At 37.2% G+C, this 12,845-nt stretch overlaps 1 protein-coding gene across 5 annotated transcripts in view; it reads left to right on the forward strand.

The window, feature by feature from the left end:
* Positions 1-11,477, forward strand: part of LOC121314467 (serine/threonine-protein phosphatase 4 regulatory subunit 1-like) — a 28,851-nt gene extending 17,374 nt beyond the window's left edge. For 4 of the 5 annotated variants that reach the window (XM_041247770.1, XM_041247771.1, XM_041247774.1 and 1 more), the window contains 7 exons: positions 19-204; positions 4,358-4,519; positions 4,926-5,026; positions 7,912-8,032; positions 8,170-8,298; positions 9,727-9,868; positions 10,264-11,477. In XM_041247770.1, the coding sequence (XP_041103704.1) occupies positions 19-204; positions 4,358-4,519; positions 4,926-5,026; positions 7,912-8,032; positions 8,170-8,298; positions 9,727-9,868; positions 10,264-10,427 (1,005 nt within the window). In that variant the 3' untranslated portion in view covers positions 10,428-11,477. The other variant, XM_041247772.1, reaches the window with a different exon arrangement.
* The last annotated feature ends 1,368 nt before the right edge of the window (positions 11,478-12,845 follow it).

A 12,845-nucleotide genomic window follows, 5' to 3' on the forward strand; every position in this document is an offset into this window, starting at 1 on the left:
TTTACCTTTTTTCTGTAGGATGTGGTACCTCAGGCCCTGCTGGATCAGTACCTGTCCATGACAGATCCCTGTCGAGCTCAGACTGTAGATACTGAGATTGCTAAACATTGTGCTCACAGCCTTCCTGGAGTGGCACTTACCCTGGGCAGGCAGAACTGGCACTGTCTGAAGGACACCTATGAAACCCTGGCCTCTGACATGCAGGTGAGTTCCCAATTGAAAGTAAAAGGATGTACGATGATTTTTTTGATAATTGCTTTGAACTTGCATACCTCTCTGGCTCCAGACTGAGCGGCTGCAAACAGGCTGTGTGGGAGGAGGTGCATTGGGCAACTTGAGGCAAGTCCAGTCTTTCACTGGGGTTATTCTGCAGTGCAGCTGGAAGTGTAAACTCAATACTTTTTTTTCCAGCAGAGTGCACCAGAGAGTTTAGGAATTTACTTTGCTGTATGCCATTGTTTATGCAAGGTGATTTCTGCTTAAGATTTGTAATACCACCTTCGCTGTCTTTGGGAGTGTGTTAACAAATGTAATGGTTTTTTTAAATGTATATTTTGATTGACAGTGAGGCTAGTAATGTATAGGGTAGGCTGTTTAAAACAGTTAGAAAATGTCTCCATGTTCCTGTTCATGTAAAATTTAATTTTAAAAGACAATGCTTTAGTTAAAGTTGTTTGCAAGGTTTTTAGAGTTATTTAGTCTTTTTTTATATATTTTCTGTTGTGGAAGGTTATACCCCAAAATGTTAATAAATCTTTAGAAACTACATAGATTTCTCCTTTCATTTTTATAAAAGTGACAATATCCAATATCCCTCACAAACCATGCCCTCTCATGCCTTATTGCTATATTGAAATGCCTAGGATGCGAAAAACACATTCATTCATCAAACCATGAAAAACCCTTTTCAAATAACAGCAGTGTGTAGTAATACCAAACATTTAACTACAGTTTAGATTCCTATATGGGGGAATGGTGAATTATCACAAAATGTGATAATTAGATACCCAGTGGGTTCAGTCTAAAGCATTTCCACTTCAATTAAAAAAATAAATAAAGCATTATTTAAATGTACATTTTGCTAGGACTTAATTAGCTATATGTGAAGGCTACACAGTAGAGCCTTATGGTGACCTGATGCAGAGCAGTAGACCGGTTTAAGCCTATCATACTGTCTATATACCAGTATATCCATTATTGCAACCTTATCCAAACCTTTGCTCGAGTTGCATTAATTGTTAACTACATAAAAATTAAGAAAAATGTATTGATTTTATCATATAAACAAGAGACGGGGAAATATGCCAAAATATAATATTCATAACTGGTGATGGGATTCACAGTGCATTAAAGAGCCATGCTGATAGGAAGGGTGGGGTTGAGACAGGAAACTGCAAGAAAAGCAGCTTGCAAAAAAAGCCCTGTGGTTCCACTGGCATGACATGTAATGTTGCAAACAGATTAAAGTAAAAAAAAAAAAAAAATTGATGCAGTTTTCTGCCTTTATTTTAACCATGCTCAGTTTTACATATGTGTGTGTGTGTATGTATATATATATATTTCATATTCAACAATTAGTTTAAGGTAATTATGCTGTTCTGTTAAAGCAAGTTATTGCAAATTAATCCCATGATTTGAACAACGCAAATCTGAGCCAAGTCTGCTGTGGAATTATGTTGACATGTTAGTCCTTGTATTCGCACATTTACTTGTATGCGCCTTTTAAGATGTCTTTTCTGTAGTGACACAGACATGATTACACGTTCTGGTCTTTATGAAGATCTGTTTCAGATCGAAACGTTGAGTAATATTGGGTAAATAAATGAATTTTAATTGAGTATTTAAGCGTGTGAATACCAACAATACAAGCATTAACATGTTTTTTTCCTTCCATTTTATGATATTAAGCCTCCCAGTATAGGAGTTTGTATGTGTTTCTCAACTTTCTGCAAATATCTACCCATTTAAGCCAGCAACTTCAATTTTCAGGGCAAAATGTAACAACAGCTTTCACTTTGACCTGTGACCTAAGATGGCTGCCTTTTCCTGTGGGTTTTTTTTTTTTTTTTTGGTAAAGCTGCTGTAGCCACTGTGCTAAGCTTGTTATCTCCTTGTACCACTGGAGGCAGTGACTTCGTAGTTTCACAGTTATTATCGCTCTTAATGCTGAATGTGTTGCTGACCTAATATGGCTGGCATATTAAGGCGTTGATACCCTGCAGTTACGTCTGTGTACATTGAGCGGTGTACATTGAGCTATTGTCTTAATAATGATTTTCTTACTTAAGTTCCATTACCAGTGTCGTCAGGTAAAAATAAACCCTTTCACTGCATCATGGCTTTACCTCTGATCAGATCAATGATACAGACTGCATGCTTTGGCGTACGTGCTTTGTAGTTGGTTCACAGTTGTTTTCATTAGCTGTTTCGGTGCCACGTTTTTTTAATCTCTGGAAATGTAAAATAGATCATATCATTGATTTAAAGAAATAGATACATAACATTTTATAAAATAATATTTCTTGTTTACTGTACTATTTCCCAGACCTTTTTTTATTGTGATTTTGCCTTTTTTATTTTTGTTTTAATCCTTGTATTCGGCTTTTGTCCAGCCTTCTAGCTATACTGACCAAGCTCATCCAAGGCGTCTGATTTCACCTTGTCTACCGTTTCATTTTCTCTAATGGAGAGTTGGTAGCCAAAAGGATTTTTACTGTGTTAGAATTAAAAAAAAAAAAAAGGATCACCCAATGCCATTTGAGTACTTGTGAAGTGTGCCAGGGAAACTTGCTTGTGGCCTGAAAATCCTCTAATGAAACAGCAGTTACAGAAGCGTTTGTTTAGTGTGTGCTATTTTTTAAAAAAAACTTCCTCATCTGAACACACTGATGTACTGTAATTATTAACAGCCTGTCTGTCACAGCATGCCTCTGGCTCAGCAAGATCAACAGGGACTGGAAAGCACTTTTTCTTTCTTTTTCACTCCCTTGAAGTGGCAAATGCATTTGTCATCAAGACAATCCCCAAACCGAAACACACAAGAAACCAGAAAAATTACCATGATGAAAAAAAAACACACAATTTAGAAATCAAAGGTGTTTTATTCTGGCTGACACTGTAATTCCAGAGTAGAGTGGGCATTATCTGAGATGAGAACCTCTAAACTAACAGGATTTAGAATCTTATCTTTGAACTCGATATAATGACAAATGAGTTGTAACATAACTGACCTTTGGGTTGAGACAACTGCTGCTACAGAAAAAAAAAAAAAAAAAAAAAAATCTAAGTTATTAAGTTCCAGGATTAGAATCTGGTTAACTACAGCAGCCGTACTCGTAGGTGGTACAGTCAGCGCCACTTTTATCGGGACGCCTCGGGAGAAGACAAAATACCCCGAATAAGTGTCTGTCCCACTTAAACGAGAGGCAGTTGAGATGACCTTAGTCACACTTTTTTATTCTTAATGAAAATGAAAACCGTGAAATCACATCACATACTAATTAAATGTTAAATACATAATTCAATGTACGAACCAATGTTTTTTTTTTTTTTTATTCCTAAACAAATTTCACACCTGCGATGTTGACATGCCAGCTTTCTTTGCAACAGCATCCTGAGAAACCACAGACGACTCCTCTTTCTTCAAGAGTTCAACTTGGTTTACACAATTAACGCAAGTCACAGCGTAGTCACGTACTCGCTGCATTGTGCTACGCGACCTGCCTTGCTTGAAAAGCGATCTCCGTTCATCATTTGAAAATACTGTATCCCAGTTAAACAAAGTGACGTCCCAATTAAATGACATAAATAGCATTGGGAATAATAGTCTCCCAGAGTTGTATCCCATTTAAGCAGCAATCCCAATTATCAGTATCCAGATTAGGCATCACTGACTGTATTCTCTTTGTGATGCAGACCATTTATCCTTGAAAGAACTAAATTGTGTTGACACACAGTCCTAACACATTCATGTTTAAAAGGCCCTATGAATTATTTTGAACAAGAACAATTTCCCATGACTCCTTGGTATTTCAAAGACAAACAAGGTTTGGTTGCATTCTAAACAGTGGTGATATTGCTGTAACCACAGTGGATAAATGTGACTGTGTATCGCTGATGTTGGCTCTGAAAATCCTTGGAAACAGGATGTTTCATCTCATGGGTTTATCTGTGTGTGTGTGTGTGAGGGGGGGTGGGTTAACATTTTTATAGTACTGAGTTCATTACTAATCTCAAAGCACTATGGAGTATGAGTTCCTAAAGCCTGTGGAATAGGAGAGGTCCAGGTCAAGTCAATGACATTTGGTTGCTGTGAATGAACAGTGTGTTGACTGTCTCTCCTACCCCCCCTCTGCAGTGGAAGGTGCGAAGGACACTAGCCTTCTCTATCCACGAGGTGGCCGTCATCCTGGGAGACCAGCTAACTGCAGCAGACCTCGTCCCCGTCTTCAATGGCTTTCTCAAGGATCTGGATGAAGTCAGGATAGGGGTCCTCAAGCACTTGTATGACTTCCTAAAGGTATTCACAAATCACATGAATTTTAATAAATACAGAAAATAAACAATGCATTATGCAACAGGTCTGCAGAGTTTATGAAAATGTCTGTGGCAAGTAAAAAATGAATAAATAAAAATAACAAGTAGGAATGCAGTAATGTGGCAACTATACTGCCCCCCTGCCTTATTACATTAAAACCCAACTCCCTCACAACAGTTTATGCAACATACATATTGTAATATGGCCCAGTTTGGGCTAAGCCCATGTGTGGTACCTTTTTTATTTGTTTGTTTGTTTTGTTTTTTTTACAATCATTAATTGTACTGCTTTGGTGCCATTGTAAGTAACACTGTTGTTTTAGAGGGCTCGAGTGTTTGTGTTGGTAGCCCTGCATTGTCTAAGACAGAATTGCTTTGTGCTCCTCCAGCTGCTGCACAAGGAGATGAGGAGGGAGTATCTTTACCAGCTGCAGGAGTTTCTAGTCACAGACAACAGCAGAAACTGGCGCTTCAGAGCTGAGCTAGCTGAGTAAGTCTTTCAAAAGCCAGCTGTAGAATGTTCTGCATCTCCTGCTGGATATATTGAATAGTCAAACAGCAGTCACTTGTTTCCAAGTAAATATTTAAAACACAGCCAAGTAACAAGACATTAAACAAACATATTAAGTTATTAAATTTTACAGCTCCCTCAGTCTGTGTTCAGCACCAGCTGGTCCAGTGCAGTCAAAGACGGCGCGTATGGACCTTCAGTACAGAACCGAGGCACACAAATGTGTCTGCAGTAGTTCAGTTCTAATGCAAGTTTAATCTGGGGCTGTAGTGTAACAACGCAGCTGAAATTCCACATTTGGCTATATAACTGTAAGGTTGAAGGTGTGTTTACATGGTTGGGGTCGGATCTGCGCTGTTGCTGCATAATAAATGAATGGTTATCTATGCTCAGTTTGGCTGAAATGACCTAGACCAGTGTGTAAATGCATATAAAAGGCGATCTGGATACAGTGATGGTGGTCGTGAATATGCCTATATGTCGCACTTTAGTGCTTTGCATCCAGTTGCAGACAAAAGTATTTGGTCAGTTAGAATAACTTCTAATTGTGCTATTGAAAGATATAAATTAAAGTAGAGATACAGCTTAATGATAAAACAACAAATTATTACATAACATGCATAAAATGAAAAATAACATACAAAAAACAACTTCATACTTTTATAAGTGTTTGGGCAATCAACATATTCCGGTATCCTGTCAATTCATCACAAACTTTTCATCACCAGCGACAGACAATAACTCACTGATTAAGGCCACAATATATCATAAAAGCTGTGCTAAAAACAAATAGAGCTGTAATAAATCATAAATCACAGATATAGTACGTATTCACTTACAAATTACATAAATAAAACCCACAATTTACTAACTTTTACTAGTTAGTGACCACCCAACCAACTGACAAACAAACGAGGAGAAAAAAACTAAACAAAAATAACAAGTTTGCTTTTCAAACCTTTATTTTAACACTAGAAGCACCGCAATTTTGAACTACCTACAAGCGCCCCAATGGTTATTTTCACCTGTAGCGTTTTAAACAGCTGTGATATAATAATGTATCATCCGTGATGAATTGTTGCTGGTGATGAATTGTGCCTGGTAGTGAACTGCTGATAATGAGTTGTTGGTGATGAATTGTCATAGACCCACATATTCCATATGAAACCCATTTGTTGCTAATTATTGACAAATAGCATGATTGAAAACCAGCACATGATGATAATTATAGAATACATTTATTTATCAAGTGCTGAAAAATAAATTGGAAATTGTGATTTAAAAAAAAAAAAAAAAAAAGCCTCAAAAATGGTTAAAACTAAAGAGTACAGCAGCAATCTCAAAATGGCAGCGATATAACGAAAAAGGAGAAACTACCAGAAAAATAGCAGAGAGACTTGGTTTAAAGAAAAGCACTGTGTGGGCTCTTATTGACTAACACAGGAGACCAGGAACTACTGCAACTAGGTGTGGAAGACCAAGAAAGATTTCTGCAAAGTCTGGAAGAATCGTTCGAGTAGCCTGGCAAAATTCTCCAATTACTGCAAAAGATTTGACACAAGAATTGAGAGAAGATTGTCAAGAAATTCACGAGGGAACAATTCAATGATACCTTAACAAGATGAGTGTCCTTGGGCGAGAAACCAAGATGCAAACCTTTTGTTAAAAACAATACACAAAAGAAAGCGATTGGAGTTTTCCATTGAATACTTGAAGTCTGATTTCTTCAACCAAATTTTATATTAAAATAAAACTTTTTTTTCACCAAGAAAGCAACAGTACATTTGGAGAAAGAAAGGAGAAGAATTTAAAGAAAAGTTCATCATGCCCAGTGTTAAACATGGTGGAGGTTGTGTGATGGTATTGGCTTGTTTTTCTTCCTCAGGCACTGGCGATCTTTGTATTGTAAAAGAAGCCGTTTAGCGCACTCATTTGTTACCCAGTGCTAGAAGGCTTATTGGACGTCAGTTTGTATTCCACCAGGATAATGACCCTAAGCATTGTGCGAAGTCTGCAACAGAATTTATGAAGAAAAGGAAGATTACAGTTATGGATTGGCCATCTCAGTTCCCAGACTTGAATCCCATCAAGATGTTGTGAATTGACTTGAAGGCTTCAGTTGCAAAAAGGAAACCAGTCGATTGCAGAATTCAAAGCTCTATGTGTTGAAGAATGGGGGAAAAAATATCTCCAGAAAGATGCCAGGAACTGCTTCCTTTACAGCTTGCAGTCCTTTTTTGTATTCTGAAATCAAAGGGTGGGCACACACAATACTAATGTAAGGGAGCCCAAATGTTTTTTGTTAAAGTATGAAATTAGTTTTTGCATGTTATTTTTTTCATTGTATGCATGTTATGTAATAATTTGTTGTTTTATTATAAAGCGGAATCTCTGCTTTTAATTTATATCTTCTAATAGAAAATTAGAAATGATAGAAATCACTTTCTTTGTGGTTATTCAATTTTTTTTACTGCCCAAATACTTTTCTCTGCGACCTGTATATCTAAAGAAGAAAGTGGTGAACTACTGTAAGATGTTCTTTAGAATAAGTTATTGATAGTATCAGAATCTGGGATCTAAAGAGTTACCTGCCCTGTTAGTCCATAAGTATGTTACACGTTTTGTTTTTTTTACTCATGTGACACTGGGTGTATGTTACTAGCATACTTGTTAGTCATTTTTGTTACTACTGTTACACATAGCAAGTGAGCAGAAATGACCCACTAGCATATTGGTGGGAGTAATTCGAACTGACAGAAAGGGCTCAATTAAAACCTCTTCATTAGTGCTGGGAGTTCCATGTTGATGTTTCACTAATCGAATTATATAGTTATTTTGGTTTATTTGTCTGTGTTTAATTTCAGGCAGCTGGTTCTGCTGCTGGATCTGTACTGTGGCAAAGATGTTTATGATTATTTGAGGCCTTTAGCATTCAGTCTTTGTACGGACAGAGTTTCTTCGGTTCGCTGGACCTCTTATAAGCTGGTAAGATGAACTGCCTTCTAAATGGGCTCTAGTGATTTTGTGTGTATTAAAAGAAAGAGACTCTGAAACAACTAATACAATACATTGTTTCTAGAATTCCTCTCGTATTTGAAAGTGAAATTTTGTTTGTCGTGCAGATTTGTGAGATCATAAAGAAGCTTTCCTCAGATTCACAGTTGGTTGCAGATTTCATGGCTGAGCTTGTTGATAAATTCTGCCACTGCTCTAAATGGTCGGGTCGCCAGGCTTTTGCCTTTGTCTGCCAGGTAAGGAAATATATAGAAGAAAAATCTACAGTTTAAAGTTCTGAGCTTAGTTGTTGTGTGTTGCTTTTTTTTTTTGGAGGGGGGGTGTTTACTACATTTTTGAAAATAATGCATTCGTAATGATCGAATGCTCTGTGACACCTAGTGAAGTGCAATGAAAGTAAAATTAGTTCATATAAAATACAAATTAAAAGCCTTGTGATCGTGTTGGTTTGTCTGGATAATTTTCATGGGAAGCCTCTACTGCTTTCCAAGAACTTTGCCTATGACTTGCATACATGAACGCATTCATCAACAGTGAATAATAATAATAATAATAATAATAACTAGAACTGCCAGGCAGTTTTATGGCTTCCAAGCTCAGTACCAGTTTGATATTTTGGCAAGCTGTAGCATTGCAGCACAAGTGTCAGCAACAGATCAGTATTATGGAGCAGTTTCAATTCAAAATAATACCACATTAGTTCATTGTCTCTCAATGCTTTATAACTTTAAGCACCATAGTAACCATGATCCTATCTACACACTGTAAGGAGTTATGAGCTAATTTTACATTTAACCTTAAGGAGAGGTCAAAGGTCATGGTCGAGGTATTTTTTTTTTTTTATAGAGCATATGGGTTCTTAAATGTGTTGTATAGTAACCATAACCCTATGTGCACTGTAAGGAGTTATAAGCTAATTTTACATTTGACCTTGGAGAGGTCAAAGGTCACAGGAAAGGTCATTTTTTGATAGAGCACATATGGTTTCCTGTATGTGTTCCATAGTAACTGTTAACCTATCTGCACTCTGTAAGGAGTTATAAGCTAGTTTTACATTTGACCGAAGATTTTGAAAGGTTTTTAAAGAAATGCGTCAGGCGGCCATCTTGCTTTATGCACAAACACCATTTTTGAAAAAGTCAATTGTATTGACACAGGGGTGATGCTTGTCAACTTTGGAGTCAATTAACTAAACAGTGTTCAACTGAAGCAGTTTTAAAGTTAAGAACAAAACACAGGTCTGGCCACTATCTTGTTTTATGAAAGAACACCATTTTGCCATATCTGAATTCTGTTGTCTCCGGGATGAAACGTAGCAAGTTAGGAGTTCGTTTTTGAAAGGTTTTTCCAAAAAATGCGCTGGGTCGCCATCTTGATTGATGCAGGAGCCCACCTTTTTTTTTCCATCTGAACTGTAATCTACACGGGATGATACCTGCCAAGTCTCATGTTGACTGGTTACACCACGTGCGAATAGGAGAAGTTTAAAGTTTTGGGAGATAAAATGACAATATTAAAAATAAAATAAATAAATAAAACATAAAACATTTTAAATAGATCTTTACAATAACAATAGGCTTCTCAAGCCTAATGGAGGCCTAATAATAACCTGTAGTGTGTTGGCTGTGCTGATAATGCTGTACCCTTGTGTTATTTCTGGTCAGTCTGTGATTGAAGATGACTGCATCTCCATGGACCTGTTTGCTGAGCACCTGCTGCCTCCCCTGCTACAGCTGGCGTCTGACCCTGTTCCCAACGTCAGAGTCCTCCTCGCCAAAACCCTCCGGCATAGCCTTCTGGAAAAAGGTAAGCCCCAGGGAACCAGTTATTTCAGCAATTGCCAGGGAAGGACTTTTGTTGGCAGTAATTCGTCTGTACTGATGCAGTGGGTCTAATGATTAGATGGAAAATGTAGATCAGTTTGTTTCACCTGAAGTATATACAACATGTTCTACTTTACAGAGTTTCAATTTACAGTGCTGTGTTGTTTTCTTAGCATCAATATTGTTTGTGGGTGTTTAGTTTTTTTTGTTGTTTTGTTTTTGAGGTGACAGGCAAGGAATCCCTGTAGGTTTGTGTAAGTTTTCCAGCTATTCTGCATTCCCACCCCTCCCTCAAGAGCACTGTGTGGAAAGATTACATCATTGTTTTGAGTAAGAGGATACAACCTAAATGTAATAAAACCATTTTGGCTCTTTTAGACTATTTCATACACTCTGCCAGCTCACACCAGGAAGCCTTGGAGCAGACCTTGGTGGCACTCCAGATGGATCTGGACAAGGACGTCCAGTACTTTGCCAGCGTTCACCCTGCCAACACCCGTTTAGCTGATGACGCCATGAGCACAACCTCTTCCACATACTGAGCACCCCCAGCCAATCCCTGACCGCCATTGCCTACACCCTGCTGCCCCTAGGAAGAGCTCCAGAGGGCAACAGGACAGAGATGATGGGAGGGACTTCACCCCACCATCTACCCTTGACTACATGGAGAGAATTTCTCTCCAAACTACCTGAAAAAAGGTGGCAATTCAGCCACCCAATGAATACTGGCACTACAGTAATACAGCATCTTTGGAATGACTAAATACTTTGAGAGGGCATCTCTCACAGACATCTACCAGAATCTTTGTCTCTCTCTCTTTTTTTTCACTTGATACTGCTCTCCCAATTTTTTTTTATTTTTTATTTTCTTGCCACCGAAGCCTTAAGAGAGTCTTCCTAAAATGAAAAAAAATACTTGAATGCTTACAGCGGGTTTAGTTAAAGAAAGAGGATTTCAGTTCTCAAATCATTCCTCTGTAAAAAAAAAAAAAAAAAAAAAAAAAAAAAAGTAAATAAGTAAAAAATTTTAAACAACTCATTATTAGTAGTGAAAGCCAGTAAGCCCAAGCTTTTATTGAACTGTGTCAAAATAAAAGAAGTCTCATTTACAGTTTAGTTTTGTGTTTTTTATATCTGTGTAAATGACTTCATCACAAGCTGCATAAAGTGTACAAAGTACTGTACTAGCGTTCTATGTGAACTCAAGAATTGTTTGGAAATGTAGCGCAGTTTATCTTAAGGGCTTAGAGCTGCAATGTTATGTTTTTAAACTCTAGTGCAGCACATTGCTGTACCCATGTGCTGAACCAATGCATAGTTGGTTTTTGTATTATTGATGAAACAATTTGTGATTGTTTTTTTTTAAGCTGCCATGTTGTCAATAAAAGTAAGTAAAAGGTTAGCACACATAATTGAAGTCAGGTATTTTAACTTGATCATGAAATCCTGCACCTTCTCTTTTCCTTTGGGTTATTTTCATGTTCTGTACATATCTACGGGCCATCGTTACAATTGACCATGTTTACAAGTTTGTTCTCTACCTGCCCAAATAAAATAAATGCAGACATGTTGCTGTTGGCTTTCAAAGTTTACTACATTGAACTAACCACTCCTTGTAAACCAATACGTATTCACTGCCAGTAATAGTACATTAAGCCTTGATACGAATAAGACGTAACCAACTTCAATAGATGGTGTCCTTGTCTAGTCTTTTTGTGCATTAGCTATGCAAGCCTGTTTTCACATTTTATTTTTGAGCAGGATAGTGACTGTTCCAGAAGTTTTTTGAAGTAGTTTATCCTTCCATATGACATGAACAACATATTTTATAATGTGTGCATCTTTGTTCTCTATAACGTTTATGTAGTACAAGGTTCAGTTTGTGTGCTGGTGGGCCCAGTATATAAGTAGACAGTGGCCCACAATCATTTCACTTTTACACGTAAACAGTTATGTTGGTGTGTCGACTGTTTTTCACTAGCTTGTATTTCTGATCAATGCAGACACTTGTTTACAATATCCAATGGTGCTGTTAGCTATACATGCTATTTTAGAGCAAACTTTTGGGCACTGCTCCTTTTAATACAAAAGGTTGCATCCTCTAAAATAACACTGTGTAACAAGTTTTTTTAAATTTTTTTTTTTGGTTCCTGGGTAGTAAGTGTTATTTCTTAATTGCTTATGCATTTCATATGATTCATATGTTGTTTTTTTCTGACTTTATGTGAACGAAAAGACACAAAAGCACCTGTTTTCTCATTGGAAATAGTGATATTTTGAAATTTACCTGTCCTGGTCACAAAAGCAAAGTCTGTGGGGAATAATTGCCATTTTCTATACTTTTGAGGCATAAGCAATTAGGAAATAACACTTACTACCCAGAAACAAAAATTGTGTTACATAGTGTAATTAGTCTTGAGTGTTTTCATCAATTTTCTGAAGGCTGTGGTATGTCTTTCTATGAAAACATTCCTAAGCAGATTATTATAATTTTTTTCTATCTAAACTTTTTCTTGACTGGCTACACATTTTAAAACCAAGGCAAGCAGGATAATAATTTCTGTCACTGAAGAATGGGGTTAAGATGAGCATCTTGAATAAACTTTTGCCTGTTGCCTGCAAGTTTTTTTTTCGCAGGTCACACATCACAATGAGGTGATGTGTATAAGTGGTCAACAAGTACGTAAACTTCTGTAAAGTGCAGTGATTTGGCATGAAAATGTGCTGTATGCTGGAGTGAATGTACGCCTGTTAACACAATCTACAGCGCTTCTGTCCTACAATCTAAAGACGGGGTGCCATTCCATTCCATTCCATTCCAGGTTTATTTGTTGCAGTTTATAGCAAAAATATATGGAACACGTTCAATTTAACAATTTAAAATGTGATTGAACACTGGAACAAGTGTCTGGTATGGAAGGGGGCTACTTCGTCCGCCTCTGATCCTGTAAAACATCTTT

This window comes from Polyodon spathula, chromosome 4 (assembly GCF_017654505.1).
Source record: "Polyodon spathula isolate WHYD16114869_AA chromosome 4, ASM1765450v1, whole genome shotgun sequence".
In the NCBI taxonomy this organism is placed as follows: domain Eukaryota; kingdom Metazoa; phylum Chordata; class Actinopteri; order Acipenseriformes; family Polyodontidae; genus Polyodon; species Polyodon spathula.